The 27,836-nt window shown below is 37.3% G+C and overlaps 1 protein-coding gene across 3 annotated transcripts in view; it reads left to right on the top strand.

Annotated features, from left to right (window-relative positions):
* Positions 1-27,836, top strand: part of LOC131436857 (ras GTPase-activating protein raskol) — a 352,339-nt gene that overhangs the window by 96,789 nt on the left and 227,714 nt on the right. For 2 of the 3 annotated variants that reach the window (XM_058605803.1, XM_058605805.1), the window contains exons 3-5: positions 11,339-11,448; positions 11,558-11,590; positions 11,745-11,910. In XM_058605803.1, coding sequence (XP_058461786.1) covers positions 11,339-11,448; positions 11,558-11,590; positions 11,745-11,910 — 309 coding nt within the window. The remainder of the gene's footprint in view (positions 1-11,338; positions 11,449-11,557; positions 11,591-11,744; positions 11,911-27,836) is intronic. The other variant, XM_058605804.1, reaches the window with a different exon arrangement.

Consider the following 27,836-nt stretch of genomic DNA (forward strand, 5'->3'; position numbering starts at 1 on the left):
CCTTCTTGAGGATCGTCAGAGTCGCAATCGTCCGCAGACAAACAGGTGTAGGGGTTCTGTTCAGGTGGTGTGGCGATTTTCAGCATTTCTGCGAACGAGCGGTTTGATCGTTGCTTGAGAGATCGTTTCAAATGATCTCCACGCAATTTATACGCAGAACATGCTGTGAGGTCATGCGGGGCCGCCCCACAGTAAAGACACTTTTCAATGTCTCTGTCGCAAACGCCATCCGCATGACTCTCTCCACACTTCGAGCAGCGGGGCCGATTTCCACAATGGAAAGCTGTGTGTCCTAGTTGTTGACAACTAGTGCAATTCATTACCCGTGGTACGAAAAGTCGTACAGGTAGACGAACCCTGGCCAGGAGAACGAATTTCGGCAAAGCCGAGCCGGAGAAGGTCACCCGATACGAGTCCGAGTGGGGATAAGACTTTGTCCCATCCGCGGCGATCGATACTGAATGCAAACGTTTGCAGTCCAGTATCTTGACATTCTTAAGCAAGGGATCTTTAAAACATCCGACCCCATCCGTGATCACTCCGTCTATCTCGACTTCGCGAGCTGGTATATAAACGCGGTAGTCCCGCGTAAAGTGATCGTTTCGAGCGATCTCATTAGCATGTTTCAGACTGGTCAACGAGACCCTGAGCTTATCGGGACGAATTTTTGAAATAAATTTCAATGTTGTATATTTCGACTCCAAGTCTTTAGATATTTTCAAAATATTAAGCGGTTTATTCTTCTCTTTGGTCCGAAAATAAACCACATAAAGGCCGGCCGAGGGTGAAGGCTCTTCGGGATACTGTTTAACCCGGTGAGTCTTACTATTTGGGGCAGATTTAAAATCTGTTTCCATTTTATCTTCGGGGGGCAGGGGAGAATTTAATGGACTTGCCATAGCGCGGTTGAGGTTCCGCGCAAATTATAGGGGGAGTCAAAATATAAGACGATAAAGGGACACGAAGGGAAAAAATATTATACTTAGCTAATGATCCGTAGCAACTCGGCCGCTGAGGCCAAGCGTTAGTTACAACGACCTCCGAGAATAAATATGCACACAGCACCGGTTCACGGCACCACACTAAACGTCGGTTCACTGTTCTTATTGTTTTAACACAATAGCACCCGGCACTGTCTAACGGTATTTATTGTTTATACTGTATTGATCTACTGCACAAGCTCACGAACAAAAGATCTGATATTAAATGACCTTGAAACGGATTAGAATGGATTAACGCACAGCTGCTCTAATGCAAACTACCATCCGATCGATACGACGGTCACGAAAGGAATGACTTGTGGATATTTGTTATATGTGTTTTTGTAGTTATACCAGAAGCTGAATCTCCACCGTACGACTATTGACACCTACAAGAGTGTTTTTGACGAGGAACGATAACCTGTTTTTGTAAGTCTTTTCATAATTGTGATTAGTCGAGCATAGTTTGTAACGTCCATTTTTAAATACAGTTCCCCTGAAGAAGACGCAAATCAGTAGCGTCGAAACGTTGGGTGCTAAAACAAAAATAATCGTTTTAATCCATTATTGACTGCATAGCCGATAAACAAATCTACATTCAAATAGAATACAGTCGAAAGTGTCCCAAAGATATTTTAGGAATAATTGAGTGCATCCACCTACCCAGACCATCTTTATCCCAAGATGCTTGCCAGCTGGTAAGTGTTCTTTGGCGAGACGCGCTATAGAATTCGTTGAAAGCAATCGGTCTCTCATAAATTTCACCCTCAAGCAATGAGTGGGGACCCAAACTATTGTGATTTGATAATTATTGTTCAATATGACGTTCAGGCACTGTTTTATTTTGCCCAAGAAAAACGGTTCATTTTTGCCAGCAGCGTTTAAACGAATGGCTTCAATTGCACTCAGACTATCTGTGAAGAGAAAATAATGGTTTGGAGATAACGTGACGATTACACTCAACCTGTAATAAACCGAAACATTATTGTTGAATATACCAAACCCAGTAGCCTCTTCAATTCGTGATCCGTCCGTGTAAAATAATTTCTCAGAGTCAATATGCCTGAACTCACTTGTAAATATTTTTGGGACTTTCATCGAATGTAGGTGTTCCGGGATTCCACGCACTTCGCGCTGCATGGATGTGTCGAAAAATAAAGTTGAGTCAGGGACATTTAGAAGGCTGTCACGGATAGGAATATAGCTTGAAGGGTCGATTTCCTGTGACATATGGTTAAAATATACTGTCATGAATCTTGTTTGAGATTAAAGCTTGACTATTTTCTCGAAGTTACTAATAACCAGGGGATTCAGTACCTCAAATCTTCTTAGCATTCCCGTCAGAACTTCAAGACTCATTGTGTGTGTTGAATGCATGCAGCCTAAAGCAATTCGCAAACAACGATACTGAGTTTGCTCCCGTTTGATAATATGAGAGTTTGCAGCGGAACGAAAGCAAACGCATCCATATTCCATTACTGAAACTATCGTTGTCTGATACAATTTTATTAGATCTTCCTGGTGAGCACCCCACCAAGATCCTGTTATTGTTCGAAGAAAATTTACGCTTTGTTGGCGTTTTGTTATCAGATACCTAATGTGTCCTCCCCAAGTCCATTTGGAATCAAACCACACCCCGAGGTATTTGAAAGTCAAAACCTGTTGAATCATTCTTCCCATAATATGAAGGTCGCGGGATCATGCTTTCTTGAAAAGACGGCCAGCTTTATTTTCTCCGCAGAGAATTCGATACCCAGATGAACAGCCCAAACGGACAAATTATCTAAGGTATCTTGCAATGGTTTTTGCAGATCAAAAGCTTTGAATCCAGTAATTGAAACCACGCCATCATCTGCCAATTGTCGTAGTGTACATGGGGTTACTAGACAGCTGTCAATGTCGGAAATTAAAATTTGTACGATAGTGTTTTTTCAATTCCGCTGTCATGGTTTGATGAAAAAAAATTTCATTTCAAAACTCAAACACCACATTATTTAAATCAACCACAACCACATTATTTGAAATGACCATGAAGCGCAAAATGACGATTTCGGCAACACGTTCCTATTGAATCGATAAGGATGTTGCCTTATTACAGCAACGTCCATTCTAACAAAACTAGGTCTTGCTATTACATTCTTTTGTACAATTTTACCATCATGTTTCAACAGGCTTTGCAGCCGAAATATATTGAATGTATTATAAAATATACCAATTTTCAAAAAGGATAACGCCAGCGTTTCTTTAATCCCGTTCATAGGCCTGAGTTCGTTCGCATTGTTTCGAATATTATAATTGAATTTTAATTTAATAATGTTAAATAGCATTTCACAAGAGATTAAAACATTACCCAGTGAAGGTAACCAACGCCGAATGATACCGCCGCTGCCGTTGCTCATTTATGCAAACGGCGTCACACCGATTCACCGACGTCGATTTTGATATTTTGGATCGGCGCACAGGTCTATATTAAAGGTGGCCTTTGTTGAGGCAACAGGCATTTTATTTTTTTGGCAGATTTTTTCTATAGCAACAATTTACAGTATTCAATAAAAACATAGATAAAAATAGCACATCTGAGTTGGCGAGAACATTGTCGTTGCCTATCTGAACGAGCAAACTTTCAATAGTTCCACCAAACGACAAAAGTTAGGTAAGTAATCTTCATTCAAATCGTGTTACCTCAAGATAACCACTGGGTCTAAGTGCTTATTACCATAATGTTAATGTCAGGCACCATTTCCTTCAGCGCAGAAAGTACTCTTATACAATCACTTAACGATTGGCAAATGCGATCGATACACCTGATTGTGATTGCAGCATTCCGTCGCATCGCCGCCTGTTCGTTCGAATGCGCCACACAGAAACAGAGGAAATTTAACCCTATCGCTAATTCAATTATCCCACCTGACTACCGGATCTATAGAATTATTCCAATTAGCCATTGTCCATAGACTCTCCTCCGAGTTGGTGTTGCACTACACATAATCGTCTTCATTATGGTCTACACATCGATTCACGTTGTCTGTATTGGTTCAATTCGGGTTGCCGGTTCCCCCCGGTTCCCGAACTACTAAACCCGGCCTTTCACACAGTGGCTGGTAACAGTACACCAAAACTGATGCACGTATTGCGAGAGATAATCAATTGGAAATTTCCCGTCTGCTACCTCGGCCAGTATTCGGAACGTGGTCCGATCTCCGTCACTAATGATCCGTGTACGAGTCGTCTTTTGTTGTCGGTTGTAATCCAACCGCGTAACGAATTTCGAACCTTGGAGGAATTTGAATTAAGAGGGATCGTGTACATACTGTTATTGTTGGAAGCCAATGGTATACTTTTGTATCGGTGGCAGTAAACAGATTGTTTGACTGAGCCTTGATTGAGTCAAATGTTGCTGATTTTTTTACTTTAAAACATGTATTCAATTCGGTATGAAGTGAAGTATTTTTATAAATTTATACAATGTATTTACCGACTAAAAACACATTGTTTAACTCACTTATTCGTGATATGACAAAGATAATTGTTTATTGTTTAAATAATTCATCTGACAAACAATAGTCTTCATGTCGGCCAATTTATGAAAAATGAACACTCCAAGATCTTTGGAGAATTAATTGCTGCAATTTATTTCATTTGCAAATTTATGCAGGCGTTGAATAAGGTTGACATCGTGATTTCACCGATTGTTTATCTTTATCATTTGCATTCATCTCAATTTATTTGGAATAGCATGGATTAGAACTCAAAAACATAATAAATTACAACCTAGTTCAAAATATTGTTGTTGAAATAATTGACCATGTTAAAAATACGCCTGATGTTTTTTAAACAAATTCATTTGGTTTGCTTCATGTGTGAGGCAAAATAAGCATCTCACTAAGATCTTCATTTCTTCAATCCAATTTGACATGTAAATGTACATCTGAATTTGCCTGGTTATCATCAGAAGGATCGTAGCACCAGTCTTGGAATGGTTTTGTACGATTGGAATCGCCTGCGAATTCCACAAAAAAAAAGTAATACTATACAAGGCTTTATGCTGGTGCTGGTGTCTACTGCCGTGAAATGAAATTGTAATTATTTGCTTCACTGGCTGGTTTCGGTGCCGTGTTCAGTACAAGCAGCACTTTTTTAGTGACTACTCGCTATATCAATCAATTGTCAAACTCGAATTGAAGGGCTCAGCCTAATAAACTCTGTAAACCTTCTATGGGTACCCCTAATATTATTGAAAATGAATGACCGAAAGAATTGATTAGAATTGGAACAGTGACCAGTATTGTTTACCCTGAACAGACAGAGCTAATCTCAAACGAAGAATCTGTTTCACACAGTAAAATATTTATCGAATTTTGTATCAAACCGTATTCAGAGTTGGCAGCGCCCTCTCGGATTTGAATGAAATTTCCATTAATATAAAGACTGTCCCAGAAAGTATGGACGCACTTTGATTTCGCTGTAAATAATTCACAAGTGTTAGATATTCAAATTTTATTCGATATACTGATAATATTAGACTACAACAACAGAATATTATTCTCAACATTTGCTACTTAGCCATTGTAGACTAGCTGGCGCACCTTCTTGCGAACGTTCCTCATTAAATTCTGTACAGACTTCATGGCGACAAGTTTTGACACTTTTTTCCAATCTTTTTCGAACTGTTGAATGGGTTCGGCTGCCGAGACATGTTTTCTAAGATGTGCCTTAGTTAATGCCCAAAATTCCTCAATTGGTCGAAGTTGTGGGCAATTTGGTGGATTCATGTCTTTTGGGACGAAAGTGAAATTTTTGGTAGTATACCATTCTACCGTTGATTTCGAGTAGTGGCAAGAAGCAAGATCTGGCCAGAAGACAACAGGATCCTTGTGGCTTCGAATCATGGGTAGAAGTCGTTTTTGTAAACATTCTTTGATGTGTATTTCGCTGTTCATTGAAGCAGTGGTGATGAAGAGTTTCGAAATCTTACCGCAGCTGCAAATTGCTTGCCAGACCATAGCTTTCTTACAAAATTTTTCGACTTCAAACGATGTCTCGGACTGGTTTAACATTTGCCCTTCTCGCACCGTATAATATTGTGGTCCCGGCAAGGATTTGTAATCGAGTTTCACGTAGGTTTCGTCGTCCATGATTATGCAGTTCAAATTTCCAGCAAGAATCGTATTGTACAGCTTTCGAACCCTCGGCCTGATCGATGCTTCTTGTTTCGGACTACGTTTTGGTTGTTTATGCTTCTTATAGGTTCGAAGATTAAAACGTTCTTTAGCACGAAGAACATTTGACTTCGAAGTGCTCACTTTTCTGGCCACATCCCGAACTGAAACCTCCTTCTTTTGTTCGAACGCCTCCAGTATACGTTAATCCAACTGAGGGTTAGCAGGACCTTTTTTTCGATCCGTTTTCGGTTTATCCTCAAAGGTGTTATCCTCATCGAACTTCCTGGTTGCATTTCGCACGGCTTTTTCACTTACTCCTTCCATTTTTGCTATCTTTTTCAATGACAGTCCGCGTTCTGTGCACCATTTGTACATCATTTTTCGACGTTGTTCTGCTGAAAGTCCACGCATTTCGAAACAAACTAATGAAAACGAATAAACAACTGCAAAAGTGGTTAGAGAAGAGTGTAATCAATAGGACGCAACCATAAAAATTGACGGATTCTGAACTATTGCAAAATGGCAGCAGTTTTTGGTTGTGTCCATACTTTCTGGGACAGTCTTTATTGTCTCACAAAATGCCACCTTGCATAGTTTGTTTGTCCAAAATTGATTCAGACTGACTTTATAGAAGTCGCTCAAACTTAGGAAAATATCTCCGAGGGCCGGCAGAACCTCGTCTCATATACCAGTCGATTCAGCTCGACGAACTAAAACCATGGCCGTATGTACAGTAGCGCTCAAAAGTATTTTATAGGTTCCTACATCATTTTCTGCATTTTCTGGGAAATGTCGCACTCAATCGATTTCTTACCTTTCAGGGAAGTTAATGAATATATAATAACTATAAATTACAAAGTGTTATAATTCATGATTAGATTATATGGTCATCTACTACATTATAAAGCAGATAACAGTACAATTGTCCTTATTTACGTTTTCTTGTAATCTTATTCTCTCTCTAAATTAAAGTTCATATGCAAAATTGCAGTTACTATAGATCAGGAACACGGTTTTAATATTATCATCAAAAAGTAAAATAAAGAAAACGTCAATATTTTGTACTGTAGCCTTTCGGTTTAATAACTGCAGCACACCGTTATTGCTTTGAAGAGACGAGGTTTTCAAGGCATCTTTTGGGAATTACGAACCATTCATTTTGCAAAGCAGTAAATAGTTCCTTTTTGTTAGAGCAATTATGTGTTCTAATGCGTCATTCCAGGTCTTCCCAGAGGTGTTCCATGAGATTTAGGTCAGCGAAAAACTATTTGTTTTTGTGACTTGAAAAATTGTTTAAAAAGCATAGTTCGTCTTTTTGTCACCTACGTTCCACGGAGCGGTTTTTTGAGTCGATCGAATGGGAAAAAGTCGAAGGGTGCCAGATCCGATGAATTCGGTGGTTGCTGAATGGTATTCGTTTCGTTTTCAGCCAAAACTTCACGGATAACGATGGCATTTTATGACGGTGCGTTACCTTGGCGCAATATCCACGAGTTGTTTGTCCACAAATCTGATCTGCAAACGTCTAATAGCGCCCGAATAATACTCCTTGTTGACGATTTGGTCTTTTGGAAGGAATTCATGAGACACAACACCCTTGTAATCAGTGAAAACTGTGAGAACTGCCATCTTTTTCGACTGAAAACTCTCTCATCATCATTCACAGACTCACTGCCACTTCTGAAACGTCCGTGCCTCTGATAAACGACTGTTTTCTTCAGAGTATCGTTGCCGGAACACTCTTCTCGTCGCACCATTGAAACCGTTTCTAACGCAAAATTTAATGCAAACACGTTGTTGCAAATTCAATTCCATTTTTAAAATTGTATAAAATCGAGGACACGCACAATCGTAGATGTACTCAACAGTGTTGGTGATTGCCGATAATTTGACAGAAGCTGCTCGATATTTATTTATGTTGTATACAACATTTTCAATCTGGTAGAAGATACTACAAGAACTCGTGTCTCTCAAAGCATGAACAGTGAGAGAATTTTTCTACATTTCTTCGCTCCACTTCATACTCTGAGTATTTCACGGCCCTTAAACAAATTCAAAGTCTGATAATGATCGGTGCTGTGTGGAATTTACCAAGAGAGAATCACAAGTTGACAATTATCGCAGAAAATCGAATCGATGATTCGACTTGATGATTCTCATACTAGGTTGCAATATTCCAAAACCCTTGTGTGGAGCATTCACGGACATTTTCATAGACACAACTTATACAAAGGCTATATGCATACAGTTAGAATGAGCGGCAATAGTAAAATGATTCTATTGCCATTATCAACGCATGTAGAATCGGATCGCGAGACGAGAATAAGCGACCGTTTGTTGCTTCAGAGAGAATCCCCACAGCAGCGTGCTAACCTTTGATTCTCAGACAGGTCATCGAGAGAAATTCGCTCTCGCACTGGTGTCCATTGTATGTTAAATGAACCATACCGGTTTTTTTGTTGCTGCGATGATATCCGTCTTTCTTTGATGTCACTGATTGAACTGTGTGAAAAGTTGCTAGAGAGTGTTCTTTTATATGATAAAATCCATCCTTGGTACTCAATACAGCGTAACTTTTACAAATGTCCATGTATCAAGCTGAAAATTTGATAGAATATCAATGACAGATGTGGCAACCTAAAATAAACAATAATTTAATCGGGTGATTGAGAGCGCCACACAGTGGTGATTCCGGGAACTTTTTGATCATGGTAGTATCTGTTACAATTGTCCTTGTAAACATACTATGTTGCGCGACTTAGATTCCACACGGATATAACTATAAAACAAGCCAGAGATTGTTAAAATCAATCCATTTTAACGAAGATATTGATATTTTTGTGTAAGACTTTTCCCCCTATTCCAGCAGTAGGAGTTTTGAGTGTTGATAATAAAGCGATCTTGAATACTGATGTACGCAATTGCTTCTAAGCACCAAGTATACTGTGTAAAGCATCCTTTTTCGTATCATTTTGCTTTATTTCGATTTTAGCACGGCTCATTTTTGGCAACATAATCTTTCGAATGTAACATAAGTATTATAAAGATGGCAATATTATCGAATTTAAAACAATTTCATTTTTAAATTGATTTAAACTGCTTAATTGAATTGAACTGCTTGAACTGCTTACAGCAATCGTTGCTCGCAGATGGCTGAGCCGATTTCCTCCATCTAAGATTGAAAGGTGTTAGGATGCCATAAAAACTTATAGTTTTTAATTTGATACATGGGTATTAGTGTCAAAATGTTAATTTTACATAAATTAACCGGATTGATAGAGTTTGCAGATTTTGATAGTCGACCAAACAAACTTTTTTTTTTATTTTGCGGAATAAAATGTCCCAAAATAGGTGACTATGTTCTCTACAAACCGTGCAAGATGGGCACTTAGAAAGAAAAAAATATTCTGCTAAAAACTTTTTGTTAAAAGTTTTTTTTCCAAGTTTTTGTCTATCAAAAACTAAACGGAAAATTGATCGTCATAACCATCTAATTTGTTAGGAGATTTTACAGAATACTCTTTTACTAGTTGCCCGATCTTTCCAGCACTGGACAAGAAAAGTCTTAGTGGAGACGAGTATAGCGTGATGGGTAAGTCAATGCCTTTCACCCAACCCGCCTGGGTTCGATTACCAACTCCGCCCATAGCGTCAGAAAGTTTTTCTAGCCCGAAGAGACGAATGACCTTTAGGACTTATTTTCTTGAAAATTCCTATCTTACAATATATGAACGGTTGGAAGTTAACACAATTACCTACCTTGGGATCAAATCGACTTAAAACATTTGAAAATCGTTTTTTTTTGTTTGGGTAGGATTCGATTAGACGAATTTTGGGTAAAATCGTACCTGCTGTTGGCAGTACCCTCTCAGATTTTAATACATCTTTCGGTCAACTAGCGATAGAGTAATTTGTGAAATTTCCTCAAAAATCAAGTTTCATTGGATCAGTTTCAGTGAATTTCAGTTTAGTTAAGTTTACGATAAAAAACTATAAAAACTTCAGTTTGGACAAATAAAAGTTTATGTTAGTGCCCATCGTTCAATTCATAAAGGGCGATTATTTTTATTTACCGTATCAATTGTGCTTTTAGTTACTGAATATCGTAAAAAAAATACTGGTGAGTAACTGATCGCCCGGTAAAAGTTTACTTAATTTCTGTAAGCTTAAATTCATGTACCGGAAAAACAGCAATTTTACCGTAAGTTTTCACCAAAAAAATGATCGAATATTACAATTAAACTTTCACACACAGAGACACACACCGACATTTTTAAAGTTTGATGAACTAAGTTGGTAGGTGACTTGATTCTACAGAGATTGTATAGGCTTTCTTTAAGAGAAATACAAAAGAATCCCTATGAGATAAATTTTAAAATGAATCGGCTATTTTTATACTAATAATTTACGAAGCTCGATAGCATTGAGCAGTTGCGAATTGGATCACATCGAATATAACATTATTTAGACTAACGTAAGTATGTTACAAGATACTAATACCATAATTATGTACATTTTGGTTGCAAATTGTTTCGATTATACGCAATGTTATGTCCTTACAATATTTGTGGTAATTTCGTCCCAAAACATGACATCCCTTAATGTGTCATCGAAACGTAGGAGTCGTACCGGTTTTCTTGTTAGTCATATTTACTTCACTGTGGTACGTATGTAAATTTTGTTTGTTTCTTTTCGTGCTGCATTTGGCTATATATTTGTAATTTTATTTAAATCGTGTGGAATACCTGACGCAGTTGTGATTTAAATAGCTCCTTAATATTACGGGTGGTTTGTGCAATCTAGACGGATAATTCCTCAATGTATACACAAGGTTAATTCTGATGACAACTTTTCAATAGCCGGATGTTCTGAATTGAAAAGAAATAGTGCATCATCAACATCGTAAATTGAAGTAATGCAAACGGATCTAAATTGCAGGTCTATAAAATTGTATCGCCACTCAGTGATACAGATACGATTTCAGCGTCTCATTGTGTATTCTATAGCATGGCAATTTGAATGCGCTAAATTCTGGTGGTTTTCCGTGGAATAAACATATGAAATCAGCACTCCGTTTAGCTCCTGATTAGTACAATTTTTCTGGCAAAAATATATTGCAAAATCATGAACTGAATAGACAATCGAATTTCAAAATGTCACAGTATGATTCATTATAAAATTTCTTCTCTTTTACAGAGACCGAAGGACAAGCCACACGATCGACAAATCTACCATGGGGTCCTCTATACTGCGTATTACAGCAAGACGAACAAACCCTCACATCCTACTGCAGTGAAGAGCTTTCGGTAAGAGCCTCGTAACCACTCAGAGTACATTTTTCACCTACTAACCAACGCTAACCTTAATTTCATCATTCCCCCATCTAATTGCTGCCTCTGAAAATTAACGGATAAGATATTTCCACTAACCACGAAAAAAGATGTAAAGGTAATTTTCTTAATCGACTCTATCGTCGGTCCATCAAAGCCCGTAATTTGGTCAAGCGTGGCAAACAAAAAAGCTTTAGCCAAAATCGGTCATCCACGCAACTGATTTCGTACACCTTAAATACAATATTCCACTTTCGTTTTCATTCCACCAGCTAACGGACATTCTGTTCGCCGAACTGCCCCGTGTGCGGCTCGACCAACCGCCAAAGCATCAGATGAAGACTATATGGGAAACGTGTCATCCGACGTTACAAGAGGAACCGGAGGAAGAGCACGAGCAGTACATCCAGCTCAACACAACTCTGCGAAGCGCAACAGGTGAGCGAAACTCGTGAAATGAGCTTCTCAGCTATGGGTAGCTTTCTAGCCTGTATGGGAAATTGAACTCCGACAAAAGCTACAATTTAACGAACAGCTCAAACTTGATCTAGCAGTTAATAGATGGCAGGCTCAATGTTTTTCTTGTGTATTTTATACCGCAGGGTTGTGCGTAAATGTGTTTTCCGTGTCGGAGTAAACCATCCTGTCAGTTGATTTATATTATATGTTTGCTACCAACGTCTTCAAGTAATCGATTAGTTGTTCGAAAGCTTAATTTGTTATATCGATGTATCGATCTTAATAATCGATTGGCTAGAAAATTAATAGTGAAACGTATATTTTTTAAATTTTACCCGAACTTTTTTTTCACTCAGGGCTGCATATTGCAATCAATGAAATCAAAAAAGTGGTTGAACATTTTCAATTTTTTTTTCAAACTTAATGTTTTGTGATATTGGTGATACAACGCATTGTTTGACCTATTTTCCCACATTAACCACCTATTTATGTTGAGTAAGTAGCTGCTGAAAAGTAGTGTGTATATTCTTTGTTACTGGATTACGTGAGAACAATGTAAAGGATGTTACGTCAAACAAATCATAGAAATAATTTCTGTCTCGAATTTGGGCTAAAAATTTCTGACAATAATTCAATCAGAATATTTTGGTTTTGTTCACAAAAGCGTGCATCAGCGCTTACGTCGCATATCCGACAACATTTTCGAAACCAAAAGTATTAGTAATATTCACCTTGATTATGGATTATTTTCTAAAAAATATGTGGATAGAAAAAAAAACGATTTTTTTATCGGTTACGTCGCTTATACCATTACATTTTCAGAACCGGATGTGACCGCCATTTGATCTTCGAATTTGATTCAGAACCAAAGAGTAGCCTTTAAACGAACCGAAGTTTGTTGACAGCTCCCATTGTTCTCCATTTTTAACTTTTCCTCTTGCTTCGATGTCATTTTAATATCCGACGTGTAAATGTCAAAATCAAATAGTTGGCAAACTATTACGGTTTCCAAATTAGGGATGTGTAGGCGTTTTCTGCGGGCATGACACCGATATACATTTTCGAATGAATAAACCGCGTGCGTCTTCTGCTTCTTTAGAAAAAAAAAAAAACGAATGCATTCCCCATCAGAACACCACCAATTTTAATATAACCACTAAAAGTTTTTCGAAAGTAAAGTTTTCGGTAAATTGTAAAATCGTTAGATCATGTTATCAGATTATGTGGAAAGAATAATTAAATGAAATATACACACTTAGAAAATTTCACAGAATTCGGTAATTTTTGACCGACTTTTCAACAGCTGAGCGTTCAGTAGCAGTTTGGCAATTGAATTGACTGCAGTTCGTTCGGTAATTGCTGAATTGTCAAACAGCTACCCTGAACTGTTCGGTAGTTTTTTTATGTTTTTCTTTTCTTTTGGTTAAAGTTCTGAATTTGAATTGATCTTTGGATTTCAAAAATCAACACAAACTTTCAAATTACTTAGGCATTGGCTTTTCGGATTTGGATTTTGATGTGGAACACATCTTTATTCCCTATATAGGGATGCAAATCAGAAACTCAAGGAAAACTACACGTATAAATGTGGTCAGGTTTTAAACACTTACAGCTCAGTCTATTTTGTATCAATTGTTAATATTATTTCATCATTTGATTGGAAATATTTCTAAGTTTCGATTTGAATGTATAAAGCCACGTATTTTCAATTATATATGATTGAAATGTTGATTAGTAGCGAGCATCCTATTTTGTCTGCTAAAAATCTCCGGCATACCGGATTTCTCTGCCATAGACGACGCTTTTGAAGGAGTAAGCGATATATCAGAGGAAAGCAAAAGCGAAGCTGTTGGAAGCACGCGAATCTATAAATAGAATCTAAATTAAAGCTAACGTTTCAGTTCTACGCGTAGCATGCTAGAGGTAGGCTATTGCTAGACAGCAATGGTTCAGAATCTGTCAATTTTTATGGCTGCGTCCTGTTGTTTACACTCATCTCTAACCACTTGTGCAGTTGTTTATTCGTTTTCATTAGTTTGTTTCCAAATGCGTGGACTTTCAGCAGAACAACGTCGAAAAATTGTGTACAAATGGTGCACAGAACGCGGACTGTCACTGAGAAAGATAGCAAAAATGGCAGGAGTAAGTGAAAAAGCCGTGCGAAATGCAATCAGGAAGTTCGGTGAGGATAACACCTTTGAGGATAAACCGAAAACGGGTCGAAAAAAAGGTCCTGCTAATCCTCAGTTGGATAAACGTATACTGAAGGCATTCGAGCAAGGAAGGTTTCAGAAGAAGGTTTCAGTTCGGGATGTGGCCAAAAAAGTGGGCACTCGAAGTCAAATGTTCTTCGTGCTAAAGAACTTTTGAAAATATAAGAAGCAGAAACAACCAAAACGTAGTCCGAAACAAGAAGCATCGATCAGGCCAAGGGTTCGAAAGCTGTACAATACGATTCTTGCTGGAAAATTGATCTGCATAATCGTGGACCCACGTGAAACTCAATTACAAATCCTTGCCGGGATCACAATATTATACGGTGCGGGAAGGGCAAGTGTTAAACTAGTCCGAGACATCGATTGAAGTCGAAATATTTGGTGAGAAAGCTATGGTCTGGCAAGCAATTTTTTGCTGCGGTAAGATTTCCAAACCCTTCATCACCACTGCTTCAATGAACAGCGAAATATACATCAAGGAATGTTTACAAAAACGACTTCTACCCATGATTCGAAGCGACAAGGATCCTGTTGTCTTCTGGCCAGATCTTGCTTCTTGCCACTACTCGAAATCACCGGTAGAATGGTATACTACCAAAAATGTCACTTTCGTCCCAAAAGACATGAATCCACCAAATTGCCCACAACTTCGACCAATTGAGGAATTTTGGGCATTAACGAAGGCACATCTTAGGAAACATGTCTCGGCAGCCGAAACCATTCAACAGCTCGAAAAAGATTGGAAAAAAGTGTCAAAACTTGTCGCCAAGAAGTCTGTACGGAATTTAATGAGGAACGTTCGCAAGAAGGTGCGTCAGCTAGTCTACAATGGCTAAGTAGCAAATGTTGAGAATAACAATGGTAGTATGGCAGAGACGCTATAAAAATAACTGCGTGCATACATAACGTGAACACAAGCTTGGCGAAGAGAAGCTAAATATCGAAATCCGTATCGCAAGTATGTACAACAATATAATTGCCTACATTTGGGAAATCGATGTAATTTCATCGGCTGCAAAACAAATACATATCAGGACAAACGATATTCGGTGTTGATTCCTAATCAAGATAAATCTAAGCAGACTCTCGTGCAATTGCGGATTCAAAAGTGTGACGATTTTTATTCGACATTTGAAGAGAGACCAGAGTGAAGTGTGACGATTGATCGAACTGTTTGATTGTAGATCATTAGAAATTTTGGTTGCCTTGATCCACATCAATGGGTCGAACAACCCCATGGGGCAGATCCTTGTAGTTTTTTTTTCACAGAAACGAATAAGTTCGAAACTCGAACCAGTCGGCTATGGTTTCACTGCACTGTATATTGACGACAAACTAAGATTTCAGAAATTGCCCTCTAACGGTATGCTTTGAGTAGTTCTAATGTTTAAAAAAATGTGCACTTTTAACACAATTCATTCGACGAACCCTTCTAGGTTTTGTATTAAAAAAAAGTTACTGAAAATTTGAATCCCTGTTCGATAGTTACTTTTCACTACAATCAGTATTTATAGAAGTACGATAATTTTACCAGATGGACAGTACGATTATTACCGTAGTCAGCGACTATTCAGGTTTACCGCACGGGCAAAATTCCGATTCTAGAAATGTTCAAAACGAGTCATGATTTGGGGAAAATAGTATATTTTCATGTTATGATAATACACCATGATTAAAAGTTCTCGAATTATGATCCATTTGAACTGATTTCGCTGAAATTTAAAGCACATGACGTTGTTGGGTATAACTTCAGGCGTGTTTCTGCTGCGATGGTAATTTTTGCAGAATAGATTCAGGCGTTATGTTTTAAAATATGAAGATTTCAAATATGAATTTCATTCCATTTAATGATGTGATGAACGTATTTTTTACGCGATTTTAACTAATGTCTCAAATGATGTACATTTGAATAGCAAAAGAGTGAAAAAAACGACGAACTTCCTTTAACCAGAATCATTAACAATAAAAATATTACGTTTTTGAAAAACGACGACGCCTGAAATAACGTTTTTACTTGCGTTCATTGCTCCAGTTTTGAATTTGTGTGTTCAGAGTTTAAACACTTAAACGAATTGCATGAAAAAACACGTGTGAATCAAACCTCTTAAAAAGAAACTTTACGTCGAATTCTTGCAAATACCTCGGATTGATTTTTCATTTATATTTTCAAAACATCGTTTGCAAATCGTCTTATTTAAAATATTTAGGTAGATCAAAACAACAAGTGGTTGAACAAAAAAATATTCCTGATTTTGGTTAGATGGAGTTCAAAATTCACAATCGAATTTATTTTTTGGTTTACGCTAGTTCTCAGAATAGTAATCTAACAACAACGGCCACATCAAATATGTAAAAATACATTCAAACAAAATACAACATTGATGTTTGTCAAATGAAAAGCGTAGCCTTGCTTAGTCTCTTATGATGTCAATTTTCGGTTCAGTATCTCTATGTTGTCAATTATCTATCAGCCGGTGGGTAAAACAACTCGATTATTAAATGAATATGCTTCAGAATCAAGTAAACATTTTCAGTAGTTCTTGCTTTTGAATGTCTGCTTTTTGCCTTACCATTAATCTATTCAGCAATCTATCACATCACTTGAGGCAGAGGACTCAAAGTAATATTCGAGTGGAAAATTGGAGTTACGAGCTTTGAAAGAAATACATTCTTCAAGTAACGCATTTTCGAACCATGATTAATTTTCATGGGAGAAGAGTTATTGTTCATGGTTTCATGAGAAGTTAAAATGATTGATTGATTTCTTTCCATGCATATGAATTTTATAGTTATTTACAGAATTCTGTAATGAAAACTTGCGTAAAACTGAACGTCCGGTAATTTTTGTAAAATAAAATTCATGTACGGAGATATCGGTTATTTCTATTGATTAACGAAAGTTTTCGTCAAGAAAAGTTACCGAACAAAGGAATTAAATCTTAGTGTGTAGGGTGTCCCACAAAGTCCAAGAACGATTTCGTCGCTTCAGGTGACGTTTCAACAGCTGATATTTAGTGTGTATTATTGTTGACATTTCAATCTGTAGATCTGCGAGTTTCTAGTGCCGGAGCATTTGGACTTCCGGTGAAACTCTTAACGTATCGTGTTAGTCCGGAGAAAATTTGAGTATTTCGCAAGAAAGAAACGATTTTTGTCCGTACTTTGACGATTCGACGTAGCCACACAGCGAGATTTTCGCTTGTAGTCCAGTAAAAAGAAAGTCCATTGGACTATAAACGAAATTTAACTGGCAATATAGCCTAAGTTGGTGTGCCAACAAATCGGCGTCACCGTCACGGAGCAAGAATACTGATAGCGGTGACATTTCAATCCGTTGTAGATCGGGTTATTATTAAAATAAAGTGGTAAAAAAAATTAAAATAAATGAGATGATTATTTGTACAGTCACCTTATATACAATACAAAATTGCAAACGATTCTAGTTTTTATAGTAGGATAAACTTTTTTTTCACTATTTGACTGTGCCTCAGTACACGAAAAATTTGCTATTGTGACGTCACATTGACATAATAATATTGAATACACTAGGACTTTTGCTGTAAAACAGCGCTCGTGCTTTCGGTGTATGCACAAAGGCAGCATGTCGCACGGGAAATTACACGGCTTCGAATGCGAATGTATAGAGTTGGTCGCGAAAGCAGGCAACCGACACCAGAGAACTGCGGATCGTAACTGCAGCACAACACAATCGTCAATGTGTCTGTCAACAAGCAAAGTTTTAACGCTTCTCGAAACAGACGATTTATTCCATAGTCTGAATAGTGAGTGCTGACAGTACTCGGGTGATGATGGCTAACTAATTGTGGACGAAGCTCATTTCTTAGAACTACTATTTATACTAGGCGTGAACACATGTGTTGGCATTGCGTATTTGTATTATGGACCGTACAATTCTTGTTTCTGTCTTTTATATGGACCGGGTACTTGTCATGTCATCGATCATGTCGTTGGTTGGGCGTTTTGGTAATTGTTGCACACGTGTCATTAATTAAGCATGATTATGGTGAGCAACAAACCAGTGGCACACGCAAAAAGTTTAATGGAGCTTGGAATAAATTTACAATGTAGTTTAGGCATTATTGTTTTTTCGAAAACGGTAAATCAAAATAATCAAAACGAATAAGTTATTTCACTTCTACGACATTTATTCAAATTATGTTTATTTAATTATCACTTATTCGAATCTTCTAATGTTTGTTAGATTGGGTAAATTTTATCCTAAATCATAAAAGTGAGTTATCTACCAACGTCAAGTGTACCTGTAGTTGGAACTGTGATCATATACGTTGTTGTGATGGCATCATTTATGCGCTCGTTACCTTCGTTATCCCATTCAACACATCCGTTTATTGCGCTTGTCAAAAAAAACTTCAAAGGGTCTTCGAACTGTTGACGTAGGACTACACAACTATTGTCAATGTCAGTGATAATTTCTGTTTTGAATATTTAGACAGTATTCTGTTGAGTTCGCACATATTTACGAGGTTTGTTAATAAAGTATCGCGATTTTTGAATTTTCACATGTTATGTATGTTGAATTTTTGATCTTTTGGTGGCGTTGTGTTGGTACTCATGGTCCTCCCTTATGTTGACAATTCTGGCCATTTTGAATGACAAATGCACGCTTCGTAACACCCGGTGCTTTTGAAAACATAATACCGGGAGTCATACTTTTCGTCATAAATTTTGATTTAACAAAACAACAGCAACAACAACAACAACAACAACAGCAACAAAAACAACGATAACAACATGCACTTCAACACAAATAGTACCAATACTTACCACAACAATAACAACAATATGTCGTTACAATATACCTTACCTTTGGACAAGGACTTACTAACAGCTGCAACAGAAAGTGTTCAAAATAACAGAAGTATTCAAAGCAATACTACTTCGGTCTTAGAAAGAAATATCATCGTAACTTAGCACTATCCAACAAAAAATCTGAAGGTGGAATCTTCATAGCAGTAAAAGCTGACTTTTCATCCGGCAAAATTAGAAAAAATAAACACAAAGAATTTGAAGATGTTTGGACCAAAGTAATTATATCAGGAGAAAAATATATTTTGCCTTTGTTTGTTTTCCCCCTGAAAAGGCTAACAAAACCACTTTCGAACTGTTCTTTAGAACTGTACAAAATATTATGTTGCATATGGAACCAAAAGTTAAGTTATTATATGGTGACTTTAACCAACGAAACGATCACTTCATCACCAATTAACAAAAATGAATCCATTCTGCTTTCAATTGCAGGAGAAAATGAAACACTACAATTCCTTTTCGACAAAATTTCTTTATTCGGCTTGAATCAAATAAATTCGGTGAACAACAAACAAAATTCATATTCTGATCTTCTTTTCACAAACTGTACCGAAGACTTCTGTGTGAATGCCTCACCAAATCCACTCTGGAAAAATGAAGCATTTCACACAGCAATTGAATACTCCATTCTTATGCATAACATGTCTCTCCGTAACGAAATAGAATACCACTAAGCTAAAGGTAGACTAAGTACATTAAACTGGAAAAATATATTGAGTGTGGAAAGTAACGTCAATAAAGAAGGGGAAAATTCTATCTAATTATTAACAACTTTATTTCGGAAATTGTACCAATAAATAGAAGAAGAAGAAGAAGAAGAAGAAGAAGAAGAAGAAGAAGAAGAGGAAGAAGAACACACAATAGCAAATTGTCTGTGTGGTTCAACCAGCAATTGAGATATTTGAAAAATAGAAAGCAAAAAGCACATAAGACTTATAGAAAAGATAAAAGTGTTATCAATCTACAAAGCTACCTCGACTTTTGCAGTGACCTGAAATTAGCAATCAATTCGGCACACGAAGAATATTATCTCAAAGTTGATCAAAGAGCATCCAAAAAATTGCTTGAGCTATATTAAAACAATACTGAAGAATAACAATCGTCTTTCCCAAAGGAACCTAAAAGGAACCATTGGAAATAATAGCACTGAAATTTGCAATTTATTCGCTAATTTTTTCCAAGAAATATGTACATCATATGCCGAGACAGATCGTGAACGTGACAACTTTTCCTGCACACCGGAGATGTGCTATGGTCTTTAAATCAGGCTCAAAATCAGACATACGTGATTATCGAGGATTTGCTATTATCTCGTGTATACCAAAATTGTTTGAACAAACTACAAGGATCTACCCCATGGGGTTGTTCGAGCCATTGATGTGGAACAAGGCAACCAAAATTTCTAATGATCTACAATCAAACAGTTCAATCAATCGTCACACTTCACTCTGGTCTCTCTTCAAATGTCGAATAAAAATCGTCACACTTTTGAATCCGCAATTGCACGAGAGTCTGCTTAGATTTATCTTGATTAGGAATCAACACCGAATATCTTTTGTCTTGATTTGTATTTGTTTTGTAGCCGATGAAATTACATCGATATCCCAAATGTATGCAATTATATTGTTGTACGTACTTGCGATACGGATTTCGATATTTAAGCTACTCTTCGCCAAGCTTGTGTTCACGTTTTGTATGCACGTAGTTATTTTTATAGCGTCTCTATCATACTGCCATTTTGCGATTTCGTTAGAACTGATAAACTTTTTTCATTATTAATCAAGTTCATCTTATATGAATTAGAAATTAATCTTAAACACTCAAAACCTTGGGGTAGGTCTCAGGTGAAAATGATATAACATGGAATTTCATCCCAGCTTGTATGACACAAGATCAGAGCATACCAATTAAAGCTTCAAATCGTTTTATGGCACTTTTTGTCCTGATATCTAGCAACAACCTACCTCTAGCATGCTACGTGTAGGACTGAAAGGTTAACTTTTTTTTTTGCATAAATATCTGTTTATTTATTTTATTTTTGTGTATTACATCAACATTTTACAGTACAAGTGTTTTGACCCTTTGGCCTTTCATCTTTGTTGTTCATACGATTCGTTATTAATAACAGGTGTTTTAGTTACTCTTGTTTTACATACTAATGTTTAATCGTAATATTTATTTTAATTATTAATAAAATATCTACCTACTTATAACTATCCCTAACCTAATACGTACAAATTTTGAATTATTTGTATTGCAAAGATTGAGCACCTCTTCAAATTTCGTTCAGTATTGTTCGAATTTTTGTTCTAGTATATCCAGGGAGGCCATCTCATGTACTTCACTAGTCCTTGTCCAAGGGGGTAGATTTAGAATCATCTTTATGATCTTACTTTGAATGCGCTGAAGCCTAAGTTTGTGCGTTCGTGCACAGCCCCGCCAAACAGGGACTGCGTATTCAATTGCGAGGTAGATGATTTGTTTATAGACAGCCATCTGATTCTTCAGGCACCGTTTAGATGTTCTACAAATCAGGGGATACAGAGACCTAATGAGTATGCAGCATTTTTGAACGATTTTGTCAACATGTGACTTGAATATCAGATGTCTGTCAAAGGTGAGTCCTAGATAGATAACTTCGTCGGACCATTGAATGACCTCATCACCGAATCGCATTCGGCATTCGTCTGATGGAACAAGTTTTGGAGATCTTGAATGTGGAAACAAGATGACCTGAGTTTTTGCTGCATTGATCACAATTTTCCAGCTTGTAAAATATTCAGTTAGAGCGTCCAGACCTGTCTGTAGTTTATTCTTCAGAGCATTAATGACACGACCTTTGTAAAGAATGGCAGTATCATCAGCAAATTGTGACAGAACACCACCACCCGGAAGAGGTGGGATGTCTGATGTAAAAATGTTGTATAGGATGGGACCTAGGATACTTCCTTGGGGTACACCAGCAGGAATAGTAAATCTTTCTGAAAGTGCATTATTCAGAGAATCCTGGAATGCTCTAACTGCAAGATAATTTTTGATAATTTTAACTAGATACATGGGAAAAATATACCGATGCAGTTTAAACACCAGGCCATCGTGCCACACATTATCGAATGCCTTTTCAATATCCAATATTGCCATGGCAGTCGTTTTGGACACTGATTTATTTTGCTGGATGACGTTGTTAATCCTTGTGAGTTGATGGATGGTGGTCGGCGATTTGTTGAAATTGGACCCAGTCGGTGCGATAATAATTCCTCCGAGGTTGAATAGGCACTGTTTCTGGTGAAGATCCCAACGTCAATACTACTGGAAAGTGGTCGGAAGATAGCTCGTTGAAGACAACCGGAGAGCTGTCTATGGCGATGTTGCTGATAAATATATCCAAAATGGAATGAACTCCCGATCTGGAAAGTCGCGTTGGTTGATCCGGAGCGAGGATGTTGTATTGTCCAGCTTCGTAATCTTCGGCAATTACGAATCCGTTTCGATTCTGTCTTCTGTTTCCCCACAGCTCATGCCGTGCGTTCAGGTCCCCAGCAATGATGAATTTGTTCTGTCGTCGAGTGAGCATAGCCAGATCTCACTTCAATGATGCACACGTACCATCTCGAAGATTTGTTTGTTTGGGGCAGTACGCTGCAATGATGATGATGGGTCCCATCGTCGTTGTAATCTCAATTCCAATGGCTTCTATGAGTTGCAATTTAAAGGCTGACAGAAGCCTGTGCGGAATGGATCGTTTAATGGCAATGGCAACTCCCCCTCCTGTGGTAGTTGTCCTGTCGAGCCTGTGAATCCTGTAATTGGAAATAAAAATAGAAATTCCAGGTTTAAGATGAGTTTCAGTTGAAATAGCAATATCGGCATTCTTCTCTTGAAGAAAGTCGGATAATTCAGCAGTTTTGCTCCTAAGTGAGCAGGCATTCCAATTTACTACAACCAACTCATTATATTGCATATTCGATGATGAATTTACCTAAGGCGTTGATTTGATCTAACCGCGTTCTACAGTTTCGTAATTTTGTTGTCATTGTTTCAAAAAAGACGATCAGTTGTTCTGCAGAGAACAAGTTACCAGAGTCATCCTTTGCTTGTGGTTGATTATTGCCCCACCCAGGAGGGATTTTGGAGGAAGAATCTTTTTGTGATCTAGCGGCTGAATCTTTTGGATTGCTGTGAGGACGTGGCGGCAATTTTGAAATATCCCTCTTCGGTGGGAGCCGTGGGAAATTAATTTCATCCTTCTGTGGGACATTCTTGCCCGTTGATTGTTTACGGGACGTCTGTTGTCAAATTTTTGTGAACACAACACGTTTGGGACACGATTTGCTAGTAGATGGATGGTCGCCATCACAGTTCACACATTTTACAGCGATTCGGCACATTTCCCGCACCGACTTTTCATGTGGCAATTCCTCGCTCCATGGCCGTAGTTCAAACAGTTCGTGCACTGTGTGACATCCCGATGTACCGGTTTATACTTTTGCCATTCGATGATTATATGGAATAAAGATTTTATCAGTTTTAGTTGACTCATGGTGATGGAGCCCTTCTCTAGATGAACCAAGTACAGTTGATCTCGATACTTTTTGTCCGTATTATGTCGTTTCATTTCAAACACCATCACAGGCTTTAGTCTAGCCTCCGACAGTGCCTGCTTTAGTTCGGCTTCCATCACGTCGGGTAGTCCTCGAAGTACAACCTTCATAGGTTTGTTGGCGGCAATATCGTGTGTGAAGTATTCCGCTTTTGTCTGCTTCAGGTACAATTCCACTGCTTTGTAGTGGTTCAAAGCTGGAACAGTTATTTTGTAGCCTTCAGTACATAAACGGATTGTTGCCTGTAGTCCTTTGCTGATCAGTATGTGGAAATCCGAGCGCAGAATTGGTGGGAAGCCCTTCAGGTAGAAAGGCGGCATTTTTTTCCTTCTTCTGCAGTTCCTCTTCGACATCAACTGGCAGATCAGCGTATTGGTTGTTACTCAGCAAACGGTCGTTTACCTGTACATCACTTGGCTTCAGACGCTTAGCATCCTTTGCATCTTTCTCGGATCTATGGCGCGTTTTACCCATAGCTTGGGTAGGTAGACAGCTGCGAATAAAAGATAAACCAAAATCGAAATTAGTCGTAGTAGGTTATTCGTCTATCCACATCGAGTGTTAGATGACATATAAAGGTTAGCTATAATTTCGCTTGTATTTATAGATTAAGGTTACCGTGAATGCATCTCGACGTCTCTGCTCTGCCCATTCATATAATTGTTTTGCAGTTGTGATTGGGTGTTCATGTAGTTTAGCCAAGCTTTCACGTCTTGCCATTCGCTTTAAATTAACCCCGAGTGCATCACATGGTCCTTTACTACGAGAAGTTTCAAAAAAATGCCACTCAGCATCAATGTTATACATTGATTAAAATTTACAGAGACTTGCAAAATTTTGTTTGTTTTTGTACTGCGAGTAGAATAATTGTAGATATAGTAAGCAAATAAACAAAATAAAAAAAATGGTGTTATAATTAAATATCCAACTATCTAAAGAACAGCTACTTTTAGAAGAAAGGATATCATGAACAAATTTATTGCCTTTAACCTGTAGAATAATATTCTACTGTTTAAATGATTATCTTTCAACGAAAACTTGAAATTTTGAATATATCTGTAAATTGTTTTAGCTGTAACTTTTTCATTTTTCAAAAGGCACGGATGGGATAGCCATCAATCTGTAGGTTTTAATAAGAGGTTTAAAATACAAATTATCAAAAAAAATTAAAACCATGTGTTTTTTTATTTAACTTTTTCGGGTTATTTTGTAATTATTGAGAAAAAATCAAAAAAAAATTTCGGTGTATATTTTTTATAGTGCCCAGTCGATTCCCTACAGCTACTTTGAGAAATGCAAAAATTCATAAGCCCTTTTTAAAAATCAGTCGTGAGTCGGATTGACCTCTCAATCGGTTCAAAATTTATGGTTTGCCATATTGAAGCCATGTGCAAAGTTTCATCCAAATCGGAGAAGGTCGAGTCTGATGATCTGCTAAGCATTTCTGGAATTGCTCATCATAGTGTTATGTATGTACGTCGGAGTTCAATCCATATTCATAGATTACGTGCAGGAAAGAACAATACAGTGATAATCTTCGGTTGATTTGAGTCAAAGAAACCAAGAAAACCGAAACAAAAATTTAATGTTATTCTCAAGAAAGATCTATGAATGTAGATTGTTTGTCATGAGTTATCTCTATATTAATTTCATTTCGCTTTACTTGTTATAATTTAATTTCTTAGCACTTAGGTTGCAATGAAAATTATGTACAGATCTGTTTGATAATGCAACAGAATTAATTGAATAGATAATTCTAATCTTTTTTTTCTCTATTTTATTTTTGTAACCAGACATGCAAGAGCATCATCGTATTTCTAAAATAAGCCCAAAAGTACTCAGAACTGTTTTTAGTACAATGTATAAAGAAAAACACTATATAAGTAGGGATCTAAACAATTTTCCAAATCAAATAAGATTGATTTTAATCTCGTTATGTCTATACAATCACTTTTCACGGTCTGGTAACATAAGATGCAATGTGTAAATGTAAAACTAATCAAAAAATATAATATAATACAAGATTATATAATTTATGCATGCTTCTCACAATTATAAAAACAATCGCATTACTCCCTGTTACGAATAGCTCTGCGAAAGTTTATGATTCGTAAACAACGAAGTGATTCGTGATGATGACACCGAAAAAAGAATCGTAATTTTCAAACTGCTTTCAATTAGCTAAGAAATTCCTCGGGAACACCTTCGGCGCTAATCGTTGGATCAACGAATTAACGTGGCTTGAAACCGTAATCCCCTTGACAAGATAAACGACTTTATTGGTGAGAAAACCAGAATCGTTTCCTTCCAGCTGGTCGTTTGGACGAAAGTTTTCTCATTTTCTTCTTTTTACACGTGAGCGAACAATCCGCACTGAATTTACCGCCAGGGAAGTAGGCCAATTATACCAATTTATTCGGAGCATATAAAAATGTTTACCGAAAATTTAAAATGTATTTATGAAATTGATGTAGAGCAGAGGGTGTAACTCAAGTTTAGAAAACCTCATCCTGTTGGTCTATCAACGTATCATAATGGTTTAGTCAAGTCAAAAGACGTGAGCTGTAGCATTCTTATTAATATTGTTTCACTTCTGTAATTCTGACACAGTGAAAATGACGTAGAATGATTAACATACCACGCTTACAATTAATTTAACGATGAGTGAAAAGCGAAACTTTTGTGAAATAATTAGCTCTAGGAAAACTTGCGTAAAATTGTACACAGTTCGAAGGAAATCGGTAAAATTCCGTTGAATCAGCTGTAATGAAAGGCATCCTTTATATATAACAGAATTTTACGAGCGATTTTAAAAATGTGCCTGAAATCCAATGAAATAAACAACAACAAATAAAAACCGATAGTGACTGGGACTTGCCTGACACTTAACTAGCTAGTGCAATAGGTTGAACTTATATGTACGATTTATCTGTCAAGCTGATATGTCGATAAGTGGACATACATTATGATTGAATGATTCTCGGTGCAAGTCTCAGTCACTACCGTTTTGCTGGAATTGCTGGGAAAACCGACTTCCGAACGGAATCTCGGAGACCCATAGTGTTATATACCGTTCGACTCAGTTCGACTAGATCGGAAAATGTATGTATGTGATTGATTTCAACAAGGTTAGGCTCGTTTGAAAGCTACTATTGGGTTATTGATCAAGCTAACGATCAAATGGCTGTGACTCCTGGTTCCGGAGATATGATGATATAAGTGACGTAACCGACAAAACCGCCTGTTTTTTTACCGCTCAACATTATACTACCATTATACCCGAATGCGAAAGTTTTTTGCTAAACTCGAACTCGTCGGAATCGGTTTCGGGTCGGATTTTGAGTTCAAAAAATCGAAATACGGCTTTCTATTCTATGTTAGCGAATCTTGCCATCATCGACGTTGATCAGCATGTGGCGATCAATGGAGTTTGAAAAATGAAAATCAGCATGCTAAATCCTAGTATGTTGTTTCTAAAGAATCTTTTGCCAACTCAATCGTTGTCCGGATCGTAGTTTGCAGTCGTTAGTTTTCCATAAACCTGAAAAATTTCAAATTCAAACGAGGTGTTTCATCTTCAAACGCAAAATTTTTGTATATGTGAATAATGCTCATAAATTACTCTTTATATTTACGAAATGTACTTACAAATCAACATACATCACATAAATCTATTCTCGATTAAAAGTTATGTATAACAACGATTTCAGTCGCCGATAGTTCAAGATAATACTAAAAGTTTACATGCAAAAATTCCGGTTGGTTTTCTAAAATTCTGTTTCTAATCATAATTCCATAAATGGAATTCAGTTCCGTTAGCCAGATTTTTGAAAATTGTTTAATTTCAAGGAGATGCATCTGTAAAGGAACACCTTACCTCACTGTCAGACTTTTTCTTATTTCAATGTTCGATTCATCCACCGCAAACAAGACGGATTAAGACAAGACGCTTTTCCGTGCTATGGCCGCAGCACATAAATTACGGTTCACCCCTTTCTCGCTTGGAAATCATTCAGAGAAAAATGAAGAATGACGGAAGTTTGTAGTAGAACTCTGGAACGCGGGGATTTTACGATGAAGCTCTTTCTTCTTCATCATCATCAGTTCAACAACGCCTTGCAGGAAAAAAAGAAACAGTGACCGTTGATAAAGGAAATGTTTGTAATGAAATAATTGAGTGGCTGCTCTTGTCACTACATGCACGGTTTCACCAGGTCAGGCAGGAACTAAGTGAATTAAA

Source organism: Malaya genurostris, chromosome 3, assembly GCF_030247185.1.
Source record: "Malaya genurostris strain Urasoe2022 chromosome 3, Malgen_1.1, whole genome shotgun sequence".
Taxonomy (NCBI): domain Eukaryota; kingdom Metazoa; phylum Arthropoda; class Insecta; order Diptera; family Culicidae; genus Malaya; species Malaya genurostris.